Source organism: Vulpes lagopus, chromosome 11 (assembly GCF_018345385.1).
Source record: "Vulpes lagopus strain Blue_001 chromosome 11, ASM1834538v1, whole genome shotgun sequence".
Taxonomy (NCBI): domain Eukaryota; kingdom Metazoa; phylum Chordata; class Mammalia; order Carnivora; family Canidae; genus Vulpes; species Vulpes lagopus.
The window spans coordinates 12,044,767-12,065,512 of NC_054834.1; the positions used below are offsets into that span (position 1 = coordinate 12,044,767).

The following is a 20,746-nucleotide window of genomic DNA, read 5'->3' on the forward strand; positions in this document are numbered from 1 at the left end:
AGCTGAAGGTCGACGCTTAAGCCACTGAGCCACCCAGGTACCCCCGAAAATTATTTCTATTTCAAGTATCTTGAAGTTTCCCTGGTTCTAAAACCAACATTCAAAAGTCTCTATCTGTAACCTATAGTTTTACCCAATCTGTCCCCTACCCCCAAGATGGACCTTTCCTGCTCATCTGCTTGTACTCACTGATCTTTGTCACACATTGTTCCTTAGGATCTTCTTTCCAGCTTAGCTCTTAACTCAAGGCACAGGGAAAGCAAAATCCCCTCAAGCAAAACCAACTGCTCTGACATGACAAGACATCTGGCCCGTCCAGCCTGTCCACACTTTCAGACCAGTCAGAGCTGAACTCCTGACTCAGGCCTGCATAGAACGACGGGAGAGTGACCTCTGGAAAGCCCCACAACTACCTTTACCTCATTATAATGCTAAAATATCCCCCGGAGCAGGAGCAGGAGCCTCATTTACATAACATGCGGGAGATCCCACAGCTCAGTAATGCCTGTGGCTTTATGGGAAAACTGTGAAACTTCCCCACATTGAAAATGGGAAGATTTACAACAGATGGATGACTTAAAAAGGTTTCAATTCTAAAACAAACAAACAAACAGAAAACTCAGAAAACCAGTGTGACAATTGGAGTAAATGTGGTTGGGGAAGTGAAGCCAGAGATAAGGATGCAGTTTTGGAACATAGGTGAGGTTTGGTGGGGTGAGATCTGGAGCCAAGGACCAAGAAAGAATTGTTTTTTTTAATTTTATTTATTCATGGGAGACAGAGGCAGAAACACAAGCAGGCTCCATGCAAGGAGCCTGACGTGGGACTCGATCCCGGGTCTCCAGGATCACGCCCTGGGACGAAGGGAGGCGCTGAACCGCTCAGTCACCCAGGGATCCCTCCAAGGAAGAGTTCTTGAGGCATCTTTGGTGCAAAGTAGTGGTTTGATTAAGCACAGGGGGAGGCCCGAGGTCAGGAAGAGCTGCTGCCCTGGGGATTGTGAGGAGTGACCGATTACATACTCGGGAGTTGGGGGAGAAGGAAGACAGAGGTTTTCAAAAGAACTTTCTTATGCTAAAGACCTTTGAGATACTACAGGCCTTGTCATTGTCAAGTTAAGGGTGTTTTCCCCTTTAGCAAGGTATTTACTTTAACAGAGTTGGGAGGCACCTGGGTGGTTCAGTGGTTGAACGTCTGCCTTTGCTTCAGGGCGTGATCCCAGGGTCTTGAGGTCGAGTCCCACGTCTGGCTCTCCACAGGGATCCTGCTTCTCCCTCTGCCTGTGTCTCGGCCTCTCTCCATGTGTCTCTCATGAATAAATAAATAAAATCTTTAAAATATATATATATAGTTGGGAGCTTCCTGGAGGGAGGAACATTACATTCTGTCCACTTCAAGCATCTACTAATGGGCTGCAGGTTATAATTGTATCTACATTTCCTTTTGGAAGCTAAATTACTGATAAAAATTGCTTTTTTTCTTGTAGATTACCAAGACATTTGTAAATTGAGGGAGACTATGTCTTGCAGGACTGTGATTTCTATAAGTTAACTATTTGTTTTTCCTTCCCTTACCTTCAGGGCAGCCAGGAGTGCATGAGGAATGTCACACATATCCCACCTTGGGGGGGCGGGGGTTGTGGGGTGTCAACTTCTCCTTTTTCCTTAGCTAGCCTTCTGTTTCCTCATCAATAATAAGACAGAAATCTATCGTAGCAATCCAGGAGCCCTAGGCTACGGGCCCAAGTGAAGGCAGAGACCACAGGCAAGGGGCAAAAAAAGACTCGTGAGATATTTGAGGGGGAGTATCAATAGGACTTTGGGAAGTAGCCCTTTCCAGGGGTGAGCGAGGAGGAGAAGCCACTGAAAGCTCTAAAGTTTCAGATTTGGCTGAGTGAATGATGCCTTTCACATGAGGGGTGGAAAAGAAGTATCAGAACTGGAGGGAAGACCATGAATTCAGGGATTTGAGGATGACAAAGTAGAAGGAGAAGACTAATCAGTGCCACCGAGGGCTAGCTGAGGACAAAGCACAAGCTGATAGCCCACAAATGACCCCCCCTCCCCCAGGATGGGATATGGGTGACATGCCTCAGGAAGTTTCCAACTGTCTTTTTTTTTTTTTTTTTAAGATTTTGTTTATTTATTTATAGAGACATAGAGAGAGAGGCAGAGACACAGGAGGAGGGAGAAGCAGGCTCCATGCACCGGGAGCCCGACGTGGGATTCGATCCCGGGTCTCCAGGATCGCGCCCTGGGCCAAAGGCAGGCGCCAAACCGCTGCGCCACCCAGGGATCCCAAATCTTTTCTTTCATGAGAAGGGGAGGAGGACGTCTTGAAGAGCCTCCATGAGGCTCTTGTCTCATGGAGTTGAAGAATGAATCTCACAGACAAAGGCGAGTAAGTAAAGGGAGAGAAGTTTATTAAGCGGGGATCCAGAGAAGGCTCTCGGGTGAGAGGGTCCCGACGGGTTGCCACTGGGGGCTGGGAGTGGCAGTCTTCTACTGGGAGCTGACTGGGAAGCTCGTGGCCCTGAGATTCTGGTGTTGTCTTGGTTTGAGCAAGGACTATTGATAACAGCCTTAATGACTGACTTCTTTGTGGTCTGGTTATTTTCCGTGATTACATTGTAGCCACCAAAGAAAAATATTCCCTAACATCAGGGACCAGGTGGTCTGCTCTACTCCCTTATCTCTGGTTTCCTTACATCTCAGCATTTTGGTGATTTCTCTGAGCCTGAGCACAGAGCCCCCTGTCTATCTCTCCCTACCTAGCCTTGCCTGTCCCTTAGTCAGTTGGAGTCAGGGTAGCCCAAGAAAATGAGAAGGGAAGGTTACCCTCCCACTCTGCCCTAAAGAATGGATTCAAGTTTTTATGGACTATTAATCAGCTTCCTTTTTTTTTTTTTTAAGATTCTTTATGTATTATTTATTCATGAGAGACACAGAGAAAGACATAGGCAGAGGGAGAAGCAGGCTCCCCATGTGGCCCAACATGGGACTTGATCCCAGGACCCCAGGATCATGACCTGAGCTCAACCACTGAGCCACCCAGATGTCCCATCTTCCAGCTTCTTTGCAGGAAAGAGAATGCAACTTAGATGGAGAAACTGAAGAGGCATTAATGAAAGGACACCTTCCAGAGCTGTGAGCAGATATGAGGAAGCCAACAAGGGATACTGATAGAAGTAGACACTAGTAGCACCGAGCCCAGCCCTGAAGGGACTAAGGGAAGAAAAGACCTTGGAACTCCCCATCGATGGCAGGGAGAGCAGGGCCATGCAGCTGGAGCCTAGAAGGGCTGTAGGCCATGCTGGAACTGTGATGACCAAGTAGGGAAGGGGCAGAGAATGAATGCTTCATCCTCACACCTCCCTCTGGATGGATCTTCTGCTGGTAACTCCCAGTGGTCAAATCCAACCAGGAGCCCAATAAAGAGAAAACCCAAATCACGGCACATCAGGGCCCATTTCCTGGTGCTCAGAGCAGGGCAAGGTAGAGAAGAACAGCAAATGCAACAACATACAGGGTTAGACAAAAAAGATCAGAAACATATAGGGAAGTTTATCCAGAGACTTAAAAGATTCTAGACATGGAATGAAAGCCGGAGCTAACAGAAGTCTGAAAGACAGTTTTAGACACTCTGGGCCTAGGCAGAAATGCTCTGCAGGTCAGCCAAGGACATGTGGCTGGATTTGGAGAGGGGACCATTCATTCTGTCCAGCCCTGGCCCTGGAGCCCAGCAGAGCTCTCGTGTTTCAGTGGCTGTAAACCCTGGAAGAATCAGAGGATCTGGGGCATGGACACTGGAAGTCTTGTGCCACTTTGTGGGGAGACGACTTTGCCACAACCAGGAGCATGAGCAAGAGAGGAAGGACAGGGCAGATCCATGTGGTGGTGCAGCTGGTGGTCCTGTGTGTGGATTTGCAAGAGGAAGGCTTCCTGGCCCTCAGGTCTGTGGGCTGGAGCAATAATAAGTTGCTTAATAAAAATATGACGTGACATTTTTCTATAACCAAATGCTGATGGTATCTGGGGTATCTTGCGTCACACATATATTAGTCAGGGTTCTCCATAGAAATGGAACCAATATGTATGGAGAGAGAGAGAGATACTGTACTTGCTGTGCACTGCTATTTGCAACTTCTGCAATACCAATTAATTTTATATCAGCTCTCTGAAGTAGGTTCTATTATTCCCATTTTACATATGAGGAAAGTGAATTTCAGAGAGATACAAGGCCAGTCTCATAAAAAAAGGGTCCTCAGGTACATGTCTAGATAATCTCTGAATGACGCCCATCTGTGCTAATATATTAGTTAATATATTAACCATGAGCCACGCGTGGCTACTGAAATGTGGCCACTCAGAATTAGGATGTGCTACAAACAAATACCAGATTTTGAAGACCTCAATATGAATAAAAGAATGCAAAGAATCTCATATTTTTTTTTTTAAGATTTTATTCATCTGTTTGACAGACACAGTGAACACAAGCAGGGAGAGCAGTAGGCAGAGGCAGAAGGAGAAGCAGGCTTCCCACTGAGCAGGGAGCCCAACTCTGGGCCCTATCCCAGGACCCCAGAACCATGACCTGAGCCGAAGGCAGACGCTCAACTGACTGAGCCAGCTAGGCACCCCTCATTAATAATTTTTTTCATTAATACTTTTTGTATATTTCTTTAAGCGATAATATTTTGGATACAATGGGTTACATAAAGCTTGTTATTAAACTCAATTTCACCTTTTTATTTTTATTTTTTAAATATGACAACTAGAAAGTTTTAAATGACATGTAGCTCACGTTTGTGACTTGTGTGTTATATTTCTATTAGGCAGCACTGATTTGCCCAAATTTCATTTGTGGTGAGTCACTAATTGTTCCAAGTTGCATAACAAGTTGCCCCCCAAATCCAGTGGTTTAACACAATCATTTCACTATATCTCTCAATTGTATGGATCAAGAATTCAGGCAGGATTGGGTGGGCAATTTCTCTGCACCAGGTGATGTAGACTGGGATCACTTGGTGGTATCCACATGGCAACTGGATGGTCTGATGAACCCAAGCAGCTTCCTTCACATGCATGGTGCTAGGCTGGAAATCTGTGCTTCTCTGGGCTCATCTTCCCCCTCATCTCCAGTTGTTCATTGCAGACATCTCCAGGTGTTCTCCCCAGCAAGGAAGTCAAACTTCTTCCATGACAGTACAGGCTCCAAGAGCAAGTGTTCCAAGGGACAGGAAATGGAGGTTTCCAGTCTCATAAGGCCCACTCCTGGACATTAGTAGTGTCATTTCTCCTGTGTTCTGTTGGTTGGAGCAGTTACAGATTCCACTCACAGTGAAGCGTAAGGGATATAGATGCCATCTCACGTCAAAGAATTTGTGTCCATTTTTAATCTATCAAATTAATCTGGAGCACTGATTCTTATACTTTAGCCCACATCAGCAGCGCAACTGGAGGGCTTGTTGAAACAAGGCTTATCATTAGGTTCCACATCCAGAATTTCTGAATCAATAGGTCTCAGGTAGAGTTCAAGAATTTGCATTTTAATAAGATCCCAGATGCTGCTCCTGCTGGTGGTGGTCTAGGAACCACACTCAGAGCACCAGTAATCCATACATCAATATGACTAACAAAGAGTAATTCTATGTTTTTTTTGTTTGTTTGTTTGTTTGTTTTTTTACAAAGAGTAATTCTTACCCACTCCCCAAATGTCCCCTTTGCAATCTTTTTTTGTTAAGATTTTTATTTATTTATTCATGAGAGACACAGAGAGAGGCAGAGACACAGGCAGGGGGAGAAGCAGACTCCCTACGGGGAGCCCAAAGTGGGAATGGGAATCAATCCCAGGACACCAGGCTCACACACTGAGCTGAAGGCAGACTCTCAACCACTGAGCTACCCAGGTGCCCCTCCCCTTTGCAATCGTCACTGTAAACCACCCCAGGGCATTTCCATGTAATATCAGGTATTCCTACTCCTGTTCTTCAGGGATAGAAGCAAAGTTTATACAATACCATACGCAATTCTTATTGACTCAGAGAACTGGCAAGGATGTGCTTCTTACCATGAACAGCTGGCGCAGGCAGGAACTAGCAAGTGGATTATAAATCTCAGACACAAGTGCTTTTTGTGGCATCATTCCCCTCGTGTAAATAACCCCCTTACTGGGTTTGTCATCTCCTGCTGCATAACACTCTGAAACTTAGTAGGTTAAGACAATAGACATTTATTATCTCATAGTTTCATATCAGGAATCTAGGACCAGATTAGCAGAACGGTCTGGCTAATGGTCTCTCAGTGAGGCCCATTCAATGTTAGCCAGGGCTGCAATCACCTCAACACTCAAATAGGAGAGGATTGGCTTCTGAGCTTGCTCCATGTCTACTGGCAGGTCTCAGAAGTTCCGCTTCCAAGCTCACTCACATAGGTTTAGAAGGCCTTGTTTCTTTGCCACTTGTGCTGTTCCACGTCATGGCAAATGGTTTCCTCCAGAGTGAAGCAATCCAAGAGACAGCAAGAAAGAAAGAGCATCCAACAAGGAAGCCACAATCTTTTTATAACCTGACCCTGAAGGTGATATCTCATTGCTCTGCCATATTTCATTTATAAGAAGTCAATAGTCAGTGAAAGGGGAGTTACACAGGGGCAGGAATATTAGCAGGGCTCATTGGAGGCCTTCTTAGCTCTGCTACCTGTGATATTCTTAGCTCTGCGGCCCATAGCCCCCAACAAAGTGGTAAGTTGATTACTGACTATATCCTAAAGTTACACAATCAATCACATTTTTTTTAATTTTATTTATTTATTCATGAGAGACACAGAGAGAGAGGCAGAGACACAGGCAGAGAGAGAAACAGGCTCCATGCAGGGAGCCTGTTTTGGGACTCGATCCTGGGACTCCAGGATCATGCCCCAGGCCGAAGGCAGGTGCTAAACCGCTGAGCCACCCAGGGATCTCCCAATCAATCACAGTCTTAAAGTTATATAGGACATACCATATCCCTTTAAAAGGTGATTATATTAAAAAAAAAAAAAAGGTGATTACATGTAATTTAAGTGCACTGCTATTTATCCTGTTCAGTGACAGCAGGCTTATAAAATGGTTCTTCTATAGTATTTTAAAGTATTATGAATAATTATAGAATTATTATGACAAGTTCATTTTTTAAGATTTTATTTATTTATTCATGAGAGACACACAGAGAGAGAGAGAGAGAGAGGCAGAGACACAGGCAGAGGGAGAAGCAGGTTCCATGCAGGGAGCCTGATATGAGACTCCATCCCAGGACCCCAGGATCACGCCCTGGGCCAAAGGCAGGAACTAAACCACTGAGCCACCCAGGGATCCCCTATGACAAGTTCTTATAGGCAAAAATAGAAATAAGCATTCGTTTAGTTACTGACTTAATAATTACATAAAGCGTGAGCTTAACATTGACCATCTTAACATCTTAACATTGAGCATCTAAGCCTTTAAAATATATTTTTGGGATGCCTGGGTGGCTCAGCGGTCCAGCCTCTACCTTTGGCTCAGGTCATGATCCCGGGGTCCTGGGATCGAGTCCCACAGTGGGCTCCCTTCATGGAGCCTGCTTCTCCTTCTTCCTATGTCTCTGCCTTTCTCTATGTCTCTTATGAATGAATAAATAAAATATTTTTTTAAAAACCACCTTATTTGTATATGAATCAACACTTTGAATCTATTTTAAAAGTCTCTGCAAAAAAACATCACTGGATTAGGAAAACAAGTAATGTTATCCTGAGGATCACATGCTGGACACTATGACTCTATCTGACACATGTTGCTGTCTTATTTCAGGTATACTAAAACCCTCTAACACAGGACACTGGGGCCCAGAGATTGTAAATACTTATCCATGATTCTATAGTTACTAAAAGTTACTAAAAACCTTTGAATCCACATGTCTAGATGATTCCCAACCTCTTCAGTATTAACTATGCTGCCTTGTTAACCAGTAAGGGTTTGGTTATTTGATTCATTACATTTAATATTAAAGGTAGCATTATTATCCCTGGGTGGCTCAGCGGTTTAGCGCCTGCCTTTGGCCCAGGGCGTGATCCTGGAGTCCCGGGATCGAGTCCCGCGTCGGGCTCCCTGCATGGAGCCTGTTTCTCCCTCCTCCTGTGTTTCTGCCTCTCTCTCTCTCTCTCTCTCTCTCTGTGTGTGTGTGTCTATCATAAATAAATAAATAAATCTTTAAAAAAAATAAAGGTAGCATTATTATAAGCAAAGCATAAGGGCATGTCAATTCCTATGTCAGGTAAGCATCAGTTAACACAATAAAAATAACCAAGACAACCAACTTAGATTCTACTTATCTCAATCCAAGTTGGTTGCCTTGGTTATTTTATTTTATTTTATTTTATTTTATTTTATTTTATTTTATTTATTTATTTTATTTTATTTTATTTTTTTAGTCTAACTGATACCAGAGTTGATTGTAATCATGTAACACTACTTGGTCATAGAGGGTGCCTTGAATAAGCTTAAGAACAGTCCCACACTCTGAAAAGTCTGGGTTCTAATATAGCCTGCCAGCATGTTTCAAATGTTTCCAATTTCTTTTCCTGTGTAATGGATCCATGTCTCGAAACATCAGTCTATGAGGCATTCTCTATTTCCTGCATACCTACTAAGCCTTAGGATCAAACCATATTAATGTTCCATTAATCGTGAAAGGGTTTCCTCCCAAGAGTCAAGTCTATTGACCTTCTAAGCTAGTTCTCTTCTCCAAATACCACAGCCAGCAGCCCTACCTTCACTGGCTCTCATTTCAAGAGACATGTATCTCAGTTTGAGCATAAGTTGAATAAGTTAAGGCTTCTAGAGTCCATATCTTCAGATTCTCTGGACCTTGAAGAATAGATACTTTGGAGGTAGAGGGAAGAACATTCTAAGATCAAAGCTTAGCAAGAACAAACGCAAAAAGAACAGCCTGGATTGTTGTATGAAAGACAGTAGCTGTGCTTAGCAGAAGTAAGTATTGCATGAAAAAGAGGTAGGGGTTGAGTTTGGAAACGATTTTGGGATCAACTTGCATAGAGCTATGGAAATCAAACATATTCTATACTAAATGGAACAGATCATCCAAGAATAAGTCTTTATTAGCTTTTCATGGAAAAATAATTCCAGGAACAATTAAGAGCAGAGACTTTGAACCATTATGAAATCATGGTAGCAGCCATTCACTTGAAACTATTTGTCACAATGGTAAAGAACTGATTACAAAGTGAGTGGCAAGGAGTATTTAATGGATAACCCCACCTATGAAACACACCATATCCAGGCAACAGACAGCAGTCAAAGCGACAAAAATTTCATTATAAAGAACTAACTCAGAATTGTCTATCTCTGAGTAATGTTGAATAAAGTGTACCCGGAATACATGGTGGGGTATAAAACAGACCACTATTACGAGGAGGAAGAAGAAGCTCTTGATTTGAGCTCTATATTCTTGATGGGCCCACATGTCAGGCCAGAGAGCTTTTATCAGTTGAATGATGACACCCACCTGTATGAGAAAGAGTATCACAACCGTTGAGATCATAATGACAATCATAGAGTAGTTCAAGATAATGAAGTCTCCACGGTTGAGATCTTTGTAGAACTCAAAGCATCGTTGTTCTGAGTAACTTGGATGTATGCCATATTGTAAAAATAATATTGGCAAAAAAATGACGCCACCCACGGTCCAAATAACAATGCTTAAAACTATCACATGGTACTTTTGCAACTGTTGCATTTGAAGTTTCTTAAAATAGATGAGCAATCGGAGGATGACAATGGCCACATAGAAAACAAAGGTGAAGTACATATGACCATATATTATGCTGCTGACCAATCGGCAGAGGAAGGACCCGAACTCCCAGACCTCTAAGAAATAATAGCTGAGGCGGAAAGGGAGGCTTACCAGGAGGATTGAGTGTAGGACTATGATATTGAGAACAATCATGGCAATCATTGATTGGCTTTTCCTTTTGAACATCATCCATGACATCAGTATGGTCCCAGTAGTGCCTCCAAGCAAAACCATGCTGTAGAGTGTTATCAGAATCATCCTGCAGTGCCCCTTGCAGTGGCCTTGTTCTGTGTTTGAGGCATTTGGCAGGGCAGTCGTATTGATGGGCTCCATGTTTCGCCACAAAATTCTTAGAAGACCATAAACTCCTAGATCAAAAGTTTTACAAAATTATGATGGATATATTGAAACTACCCAGCAACTATGCTTTAATAATAATTGAGTTTTGCAATCCCAGACAACTGTTTACAATCCTCAAGCTATATATACCCAATAAAGATGGTCAGGTACTCCATGTAATTACCCCAACATATTGAAGAGACAGAGTGAAGCAAAATCACAAAAATAAGTTTGTTTAAATATGGAATTCATAAATAAATAAATAAATAAATAAATAAGGAATTCATAACTTTGCACCCAGACCTTCTATTAACAGATATGTCTAAGCTCACATACCAGGGATGGAATTACCATGAGAGATGTTAGCCTATGGTATGAAATTTAAGGAAGATCTAAAAACTCAGTAATCAATATAAACAATATTTTAATGCAATTATTAAAAAAAATCAAAACTTTTGATGGCAAAAATGCCAAAAATTCATGATGAAAAAAATAACAAAATTTTAAATAAAGGCACACACACACACACACATATCAGATCTACAAAGGTCACTCCTCCTATTGTCAGAATCCAATTTGGGATAACAACAATATCATATAAATTGTCTGCAATTATTGTGAGAAGATGCATCAGGCAATATTTTAACACATTTTCTATTAGGGGCACCTGGCTGGCTCAGTCGATAGAGCATATGACTGGTCCTCAGCATTTTAGAGCCATGTTGGGCATAGAGTCTACTTTAAATAAATTAATTAATTAATATAACATTTTTCTGAATAGCTTTTGAGCTCTCTTATCCTCTTGCTAACACTGAATCTTTCCTAAGACTAGTGTGCTACATTTTGGTGAAAAGTTGGGGTTGATGGGCAAGTTCCTTTTAGTTTTTATTTTAGTTTTCCAGGTATGGATGTGTAAGGAGCAGTGCCAGCGTAGCAATCTGCCATCCTGCAAATAAGCTCCAAATCTGTCGCTGAGTCGCTGTGGGAATGAGCATGAGTCACCTGGCTCCAAGGAGCTCTGGCTGTGACACGGGAAAGGTTGTACTGCCTATGTGAAGGGGTTATTGGAAAATTAAATGAGCTAGTGCACTTGATCGAGACTGCTTTATAACAACAGCAAAAAAGCCACATTAAAAAGTTATGATTCTTAACGTGAAACAGAAACAAAAAGACATTTACCCCATTCTCTTTTCTCTATACCTCGGCAGATATACAGTTATGTCACATAAAATTGTTATGGCATCAGTAAGTATTTAACGAATACCTAGCAATGAAAAATAAAACACTTTTTCATACCTTTGACTGGACAGTAAGGGACTCAGACATCAACAGGTCAGAATTCCCCATCCAGAAGGATCTGTGTCCATTTTCCTCATGTATCTCCTGCCCACCTGGCCAGAAGCAAAGTTTGAGCATTTGCACCTGAGGGTAAAGTTATTCACAGTGAATGTCTAAAATATCTTCGAATTTTTCATCTGCTACTCCAGAATCTCATTAGAGGGAATAACTAATTTTTTTTATTTGTGAAACATTACATTGGACGTGGCGTATTTAAAGCTGTTAAATAAGATTTTATTCTAGCTCAGAAACATAATTATAACTTGCATAACAATCTAAATTTTGTGTGCTGGAGTATGCATTTTAACAAAGTACGTATATTTAAAATATATAATGCTTATGTGATTTTTGTGTGAAACAGAGTAGCTTTATATAACTTATGAACAAATATGATACCAATTCAGTTTTAAAATTTTGGCAATCCTCAAGTCTTAAGAAGGCAAGATTCAAGTTTGAGATTATTTTAAAGCAATGAAAATCCATATTATTGGGGATCCCTGAGTGGCTCAGAGGTTTAGCTCCTGCCTTCCACCCAGCGTGTGATCCTGGAGTCTTAGGATGGAGTCCCACATCGGGCTCCCTGCAGGGAGACTGCTTCTCCCTCTGCCTGTGTCTCTACTTCTCTGTGTGTGTGTGTGTGTCTCTCTCTCATGAATAAATAAATAAAATCTTAAAAAAAAAAGAAAAGAAAATCCACATTATCTATCAGTTCCACAATTTAAATGGACACACCTCTCAAGGCAGTCTGACATTTGGAAATAGGGTACCCTGCCAGTTACTAGCTGCCTAATCATGGGACAAATGTTTAATTCTAAAGTTGTCTCTTCAGCTGTAAATATGGGAATGAGATCTCATATGGGAATGAGAAGGAAATTAGACTACGCCTATAAAAAACCTAATAGAGTCCCTGACATAGGTCATGAAAGTGCCAATGCCACTTCTCCCTCCATAATGTACACAAAGATGTTTCATAAACACAAGATCCCATTCTTCTGTAGTTACTTATTTCTCAGCATGGTCCTAAAAATATTTAAATTTAGGACCATGTGTGGGGACTATGTTCCACTTTTTTTCCCTTCAGGACTTAATGACACTGCCCTCTCCCCCCAGACATGATCCCTCAACATCCTGTAATTTCTAGATATTTCTTTGCTTGTTTTCTATGCAAAAAAAAAAAAAAAAAAAGACTAACCCATAACACTTACTCATTCTTTCCCTCTTACAATTTGCTTCTGGTGGAAGACTCAGGGCACGCTGCTCATTTGTTGGTGATCTACATCAAGGCAGACGATAAGAACAGGTGGCTAGAATCGAGACTCCACTAACGACAAGTCAAGAGAAATCTTGGGATGGATTATAAATGATGGATGCACTTTAGACTGAAGGCTTCTGGAGCTGAGAGGTCAAGATGGAGGAACCAGATAGACCTCCCCACCACAAACGGATGTCTGTCTCTACAGCTCATGGTTAAACAGATATAAAAGCATTCCTCTAAGTAAAGACTTTCATTTTTACTATCAGTGATTTATTTGTAGAAATGTTTCTTCTTAGCTCAAAAACCTTACAGAGTTTGCTTTTTTTTCAAAAGCTGCCTGTTATCATCCTTGCATGTTTTACCCCAAATCTTTGACTTTCAAAGTGTAAGAATGACTGAGAGGGATACTTTGTCTGAGACTTCCATATTCTCAACAGCGTGCTCAAAATATAGCTCTGTATTTCGATTGTCAAAGACTCCCTTCCCTCATTAACTATATTTGGAGATAAGGGTCTTTTGAAGTCAAAACTCTGGTGCTATGACTTCCACAAGAAGGCTCGTTTCAGTTTTCTCAAAAGTCTTTCCTTTTCTTACATCAACTTCATTTTCCACCTTCATAGTCATCTTCAGCTGTGCTGAGACCTCAAAGCATATTTTGGAGGAAGCACTGGGTTTAGGGCTTATAAAGATGCAAGAGACCAACATGCCTTCCAGTGGCAAGGCAAACCCAGCCCCAAATCCTATTACTGTTCAGTTATAGGAATTCAAGAGGATAACAACTCTATCACCTATATCGCAAGTTCGTGTCAGCCTACATTTAGGAAACTGATAAATTCTCATTTACTTTGGAAAAATGAGTATTGTCCTCACTTGGCGCTGTCTGCTACTCGATCATCAAACAGTGCTTATGGCCACAGATACAGGACAACAGAATCTAAAGGTAATGGAGCCATAGGCTTAATTATTTCCAACAAAACAAAACCCTCTCAGTAGAAGATGAGATCTCTAACTCTCATTGTCAAAGCAGTTTATACCAACTCAACTCAGCTGGGAAAATTTCACATGGAACCATTTCAATCGGTTTAAAATGTCTCTCTTTAATCAGATTAATTTGAAAATACAAATTCTAGTTTATAGGTTTGGATTGATCTGGCAAACCTTATTTTTCAGATAAAACCTGTTCCTAGAATCCACGGGATAAAGCATGTTCCCATAGAAACCATGCTATTTTTAGGGGTTGCTTGTCTGCGGAAGGACTAACAGGGAAATGAGTTAGGCGTGACCAAGAGTTGCACACAAAAATAAATTCAGTTATGATTTGGGACTATGGCCAGCACACAAATTAATTGTTCTCACAGATTAAAAAAAAATTCTTCTCACTGATGATGTAAGGATTTCAAGGTACTAAAATGCGTATATATTGTATTTACAGCACAGTGCTGTAAATACAATACATATTTTTTCCCACTATGCCTAGGATTCAGCTCTTTTTTCCTTGGACAGTGCCCAGATTTAAAAAAAAAAAAAACAAAAAAACAAAAAACCTTAACATGAGAGCTTAGAAATCACCAAGTCCAGAAGAAAACAAACAATTGTGTTCATTAACAGATGAAGCCACCACAATTCAGAGAGTTTAGAAAGTTATGACAGGCTGTAGGGCCGGTTAAGGAGTAGATAATGTTGACAGCCACAAACTTGTTTCAAGCCGTTATGTCCACTACACCACAACGTACAATGGTGAACTTGAGATAATTTCTGGGAGGCCCATTAACAAATCAGGGCTTCAATTTCCACCTTTTCTGTGATATCTGGAATTTGATTTTTGGAATGAACCTTACTGCTTAAATAAAAGTACATTTTAAAATCCTAGAAAGCTAACACTCTTCTTCAAATGTAGTTCTTTGCCTCCAAAGAAACTGTTAGAGGAAGACACTAACCTTGGTGATTATCCTAAATTAGTTTTCAAAAGATGAAGCCAATCTGTCCTGTGCAAGAGCAGGTCTGAAGCAGATGCTGTTAGAGGTGCCACCATCTTACCCACTCTTGCCCCTTTGCGGAAGATGTCATCTGAAAAGGCCATTGGGGGGTAGTCCCTGCCCCTGGAATGACGTGGTGGCGATCGCTTACCATTCTGCAGTGGTTATGTGGCCACTAGGGAACATCCTTGAGAGAGTGGGAACAAAATCTGCAACTGCTGGGATGCCTGGGTGGCTCAGTGGTTGAGCATCTGCCTTTGGCTCCCACATTGGGCTCCTTTTGGGGAGCCTCTGTCTCCCTCGGCTTGTGTCTCTGCCTCTCTCTCTCTCTGTGCGTCTCTCATGAATAAATAAATAAAATCTTACCAAAAAACATTCTGCAACTGCTAATTCCCAAACCTATGTCTACTCATAAGTCATTAGCCAGCCCTTGATGTGCCAGCCATGATGCCCTGTTTGACCCAAGGCACCCCGAGGCCAAGCCCACCCAGACACTGGGATGCAGCACCTGGGATGGGAACCCCTCCCAACTCTGAGTATCTGTGTTCTTGGTCCCTCTCTTCCTCCTCCTCTGTGTGTTCCTGTGGGTAGCTCAGTCTGCCTTGCTCTCTCCCAGGTGCACCATAACTTTCCTCCATGGAGACGGGGATTTGAAACCAGAAGGGTCCAGACAGACCATTCCCCATCCCTCCCCTGCATTTCACAGACAGGAGTGGAGGCCCAGGGAGGCCACTCTGTCCCTCTCACTTTTCCCCCTGAGGATGGTGACTCAGGGCAGCATTTCTTTCTTTCTTTTTCTTTTCTTTTTTTTTTTTTTTTTAAGATTTTATTTATTTACGAGAGAGAGAGAGAGAGAGAGAGAGAGAGAGAGAGGCAGCGCCACAGACAGAGGGAGAAGCAGGCCCCACGCAGGGAATCCAATGTGGGACTCGACCCCGGGACTCCAGGATCACGCCCTGGGCCGAAGGCGGCGCTAAACCGCTGAGCCACCTGGGCTCAGAGCAGCACTTCTGAGCATCTTTAGGTGCCAAGCAAACTGAAGAGCAACAAACAAGCATGTTGCAAGAAACTCATTTTCTTTTCCAAATGTTATAAAATTTGGAAATTCCAGTCTTGAGCCACAAAGGACTGGCCATAGAGATTTATTGATTTTAGATTTTCAAGTCAAAATGGGTCCCGTGGTGACCTGGTTCACACTTTGTTCAAAGAACTCAAATAAATATCATCAGCCATCGAAGATTTCAGAGTCTCCACGTCTGAGGAGCACATCTGACGCCTTCATATAAACCTGACATTTCCTTCTAGCTAAGTAAAAAAAATACTGATTCTGTCTCTTTTGCCAGTGACTACAGAACACCTCGCTCTTCACTCTTTTGCGGGCTCTCATTAGAATGAAGAGCAATTTCACTAATCACTTTTTACTCAAAATTTCACCAGACCCCTTAACAATAAACTCTCTTCAAGGAGAGGCCCCAAGCCCTAAGGGATTTTCCTGATCAAAATCGGACACCTTGTTCGGAGTGTGAAAAGCAGTTTTAATTAGGTGCATGAGCCAGCCAGTTTTTCAAGGAAGGAAAACTTCGTGATATTACAGTGATTGCCCTGTTATTAGTAAATTTTCAAAAGAATACAAAAGCTTATAGAAGTTGGTGATGGGCACAGCTGATTACATTTTGCCAATGCTACGGCAGAAAAGCCCACTCAAGAAGACTGGATTGTTATCACACCAGAGCACAGACGAGGCTTAATTTCCCTGCGGCGGTGTAACACTTCCAATATTGCCTTCTGGATGGTTCCGAATTGCTAACAGACTGTTGTGTCACTGCATTTTGTGGAGGCAAAGGGGATCTGGCACAGTCCTTGAATTGGGCACCTGGGACAAGCTAGACAACTGGAGTTTAGACGCAGATTGGCATCATGTGATTTTGGGCAAGCAATAGAATTTTTTAATCCCTTTATTTTTCAAATAGGCATCATATAATCTTTTCCCTATCCTAGAAGGGGTTTTTCTGCTTTTTTGTTTTGTTTTGTTTTGTTTTTTAAAGAGGAACACAATGTAAAAGTGACACCTCCATCAAAAGCACCTTGCTTTCTCAAAATATTTGTGAATGCTCCAAGCATTCTCTAAGTCTATAGTTAGAATTTTTCTTTTAAGGAATTAAGAAATGTCAGAGTTTCTTATGATTAACTAATGGCTTTAAGTCATGTGGATACTGGCTCAATGGGGACTTGGGGACGTCATAATTAATTTTGGCTTAATTATGGGCACTGGGGAGAAAGATTGAGTCAGGAAAGATGAAGCTGAGGGAATGGACTCCACCCAAGGGGAGTCCCAAGGGGAGCAAATGAGGTGGCTGGGCAGTCCAATGGCAAATGGGGGTGGCTGGGCAGTCCAATGGCATGCTCCATTCTGGCAGGCTCAACCTGCTGTGAAGGATAGAGAGGTAAGAGGAATTCCAGATGGTGGATGTGACCCAAGTCCAGGCAGGTAGAGGCAATGAAACCAGTATTATGCTCATTCATGAATGGGCCCAGTGAGAAGGAACCAGAGAGTAAGCCAGAGCTTTCAGCTTCAAATGACATCGGGGTCGGTGGGGCAGCTTATTAACAGGGCACTTCCTGATACTGTGTGCGTGGGACCAAGCATCCACACTTTCAGCAAGCTCCTGGGTTATCCTGATGCAATCCTTCGGCGGACCACCCCTAAGGATGGTGAAAGCAGGCCTATCTTTTCAGGTGTTAGTAGCACACAAAAGGGCTAGAGAATACCTCAGGGTCGTATCCCTAGAAAGCAAGCTGATATTCTAAAGAAACTAAAGTAGGATCAAATTCTTATGGAGCGACAGCAGACTAGTAGGTAGGAAATGTCCAACCCAGGGGGTAGTCAAGTGTGTTCACTGCATACACGTAGATGAAACATCCTGCTCTACTTCCTGCCCTGATTATGGTCTGAGAGATATGATCTTAAGGCAGGGCTTATAGGCATATCCAAGTCCAGGATGTGGGGATACGTCATATCTAGCCTAGCTTCACTATGTGTTTATAGCCCTGGCCTCATGTCCCGGTGCTGGGTACAAATGTCTGATTACAGTGCTGGGTCATTTGCCTGAGCCCTGGCCACCAGCATGCTGGAGGGAGAGGTTCTGGCAATTTCTCTATCATAGTGGGAGACTGGTCCAGCTTCCCATCAAAGGTCTATTACCAGGACATTCCATTCCATCTGAATAATTTAAGTTAAATACAATTCATAGAACACAAAGTTAAACAACCATGATGTAGGAATTAATTGCTTCTCCTTCAGAAGCAGCGTGGTGTTGTAGGAAGAGCATGAACTTAGATGTCAGGCATCAGACACACACACACGCACACACGCACGCATACACTCGCTGGTGAACCAGAGTTGTTCAGCTACATCTGGTCTTCCCTGATCGGATGAAATCTCAAAAGTCAGAGGTAGAGAAAAGAAATTTAAAAATCAATTAGATTTTCAAGATCTGAAATAAAGTAGAAGACGCAGTGTTTTTCGAGATACTGAAATGGTATTTTCCTTTTCTCTGTCAAGGAATTTCTCTGGCCCCTAAAATCTGTCCTCGCCAGGAAATAATTAGCTATGTAGTTTCCCTTTCTTATCCTCAATTTCTACCCCAAAGTGGAACTGTGGCAAGCTCAAAAGTTTTATACACAAAATCAGATCCCCGTGCTTCTCTGGTTCCCATTCCCACCCTTCCCAGGTCCAGACACAGATGGGGGCTGAGACTTACCTCCAACACAGAGGTGAGGATCAGCATCCTCAGGCTCTCCTTGCTCATGAAGAAAAGAAGCCGTACTAAATCTGCATTGCCTGGCCTAAATCACACTGCAGACTGGTAAGATGCCAACATTCTCTGTAGCCCTACTGTACCCTGAGCTTCAGAAGAAGGGTGGATGTTAACAACCAACTCCAGGAGATGGAGCAGATGTGGGGCCTTACTGCTAACTGATGAGTACATATGGCCTGTTCAGGAAATGACGTAAAACAAGACTCTCTTTAGGCAGAGTGACCTATTTTAATCCCCAGAGAGATTGAAAAGTAGCTATACACCTTCCTTAATTCTCCCCAAGAGGGGAAAGTACCTTTGTCTTCAATTGTTGGGATGGCACCATGGCTGCCTCTCTCCTGGTGGACCGCCTCAAGCCATTGTCTTCCCATTTATCCCACCCTGCCTCACAAAGCCTTTCTCTCTTGGATTTCTCCTTCTAATTCCCTTGCTCATTGTCCTCTGCCGTCAGACATGGGAGGTCTATCCGATTCTCCGTGCGATGGAACTGGGTAGCTGCAGCAGTGGCTGGGAGAAAGCAGGCCTCACTTCTCAATTCAGGGTCAAGCATCTCCAAGGCAATCAGACCATTTCACATCTAAGAGCAAACACCTCTGAGCACAGCCTCTGTCTCTGCTCTGCACCTGGATGTGTGTCTCTCTCTACAGCCCTACTTCTCTCATCCTGGCTCCAGATCCTCCAAATCCTATCTGCCCTGCCCTATTCTTTCCATGTACCCACAGTGCAAGGGAGAGGAAAACCTGGAGAGGCCCAGGTAGGAGGGGACCAGGCAGGGAGACAACTCAAGGCAATAAAACTGTGCCTTGTCACATCTCCCAGTGCTCAGGGGTAAAGCAGACTAGAGCAGCAGGTTGGCATCAGTGGCATGGGGTCCACTCAGGCTAAAATTGGCTTAAAACCATATAAGAAGTAATTTCTTAATTATGGTAGATAAAGTACTGTAGATTGCAAGGACTTGCCTTTTTTTTTTTTTTTTTTAATGTCTAACCAATAGATCCCGCTTCACAACTGAGGAATAAAAGCCATCATCATTTTGTTTTCAGTGTTCAAACTCTGATGACAAAGCCCCCGATACTTGCATTTTTGGAAATAGAGATTTTATTCTGAAGTCCCACCCCAGGTCATTTAAAGAATCTCAAGAGTAGCTTATACTCCTGTATTAAGTCAGTCTTCCTTGGCGCTTGCCTGCTGCTGCCACCTGTCCAGAGAGCACAGAACCAGCTGTCCCCATCACTGCTAATCTCTACATCCGCTGATTTCTGGATGCATGTACAGGTGCTACGCTCTGCAGGTATGCTGTGCTGGCTGAGATCCAGCCTGTGATAGACCTCCGGGATCCAACAGCTCCAAGGCAGGCCTTTGCCAAGCTGAGGAATCACCATGGTACCTGAGAACCAACCTTCCTTGGAACCTGGGCGCTCCAGCGGTCCTAACCTGCTTGGTGTGCTGTTGACAGCAGCTGATCCTGCAATGTTTCCCTTCATTCTAGAATATATGCCCCATCAGGGTGTCACACAGCAATAATCACTGGAGACAAACACAATTGCTTCAGGCTTTTAGACACCAGCTCTTTGAGTTTGTACGCATGTGTCATCTTCCCATGAAAAGAAATACTAAAAGAAATAGTAAAAGAAATGGGATCTGCATTAGGAGGGGGTGCAGTACCAGCCTTAAGTCATGCCTTGATTCAGTCCTCCTCAGAGACTATCTAGGCTCTGGTATGACAGCAAGATCACCCATTTAATCCTTCCTGGACCATGAGATTTCTCTTCCAGGTCCCCATTGGCCCTTTTGGATAGCTGGTTTCACTTGCGACCACTCAAACCATCAAATGTGTTTTATTTAACTGGTTTAAACCTCAAGGAGATATTTGTGTTCCACTTACCTTCCTCCCCGTAAGGTCTTTGGCTGCTACAAAAAATTCTGCAGATCTGAATACATATACCAGCAATGCCTTTTATTTATCTTCACAGATCAGGATTTCTAAATTCTAGGCCTTTGCTGAGCCACAGAATTGTGACACATTTCTTCTTTTGCAACAGTAAGTACTTGACCTACATCACTGAGAGGGGTCATGGAGGACACAAGTGTCTATATCAGTAGGAGCAGACAACTACAGTCCTCCATTTCACAAAAATAAAAAATCTGGTGCTCCCAAGCCCTAGGAGGAATGCCACTTTGGAAATTTGAGGGT

General features: G+C 42.8%; 1 protein-coding gene across 1 annotated transcript; it reads right to left on the bottom strand.

The window, feature by feature from the left end:
• Positions 1-8,941: 8,941 nt before the first annotated feature.
• LOC121472227 (probable G-protein coupled receptor 141) lies at positions 8,942-20,507 on the bottom strand. Its single transcript, XM_041723452.1, has 3 exons — positions 20,438-20,507; positions 11,462-11,587; positions 8,942-10,194 (listed from the first exon to the last, which is right to left on the bottom strand). The coding sequence occupies exon 3, from the start codon at positions 10,157-10,159 to the stop codon at positions 9,275-9,277; it is 885 nt and encodes a 294-aa protein (XP_041579386.1). The 5' UTR covers positions 10,160-10,194; positions 11,462-11,587; positions 20,438-20,507; the 3' UTR covers positions 8,942-9,274.
• Between the last annotated feature and the right edge of the window lie 239 nt (positions 20,508-20,746).

What these genes read in the sequence shown, in the direction of transcription:
- LOC121472227 (XM_041723452.1), bottom strand. Translation starts at nt 10,159, where the DNA reads ATGGAGCCCATCAATACGACTGCCCTGCCAAATGCCTCAAACACAGAA.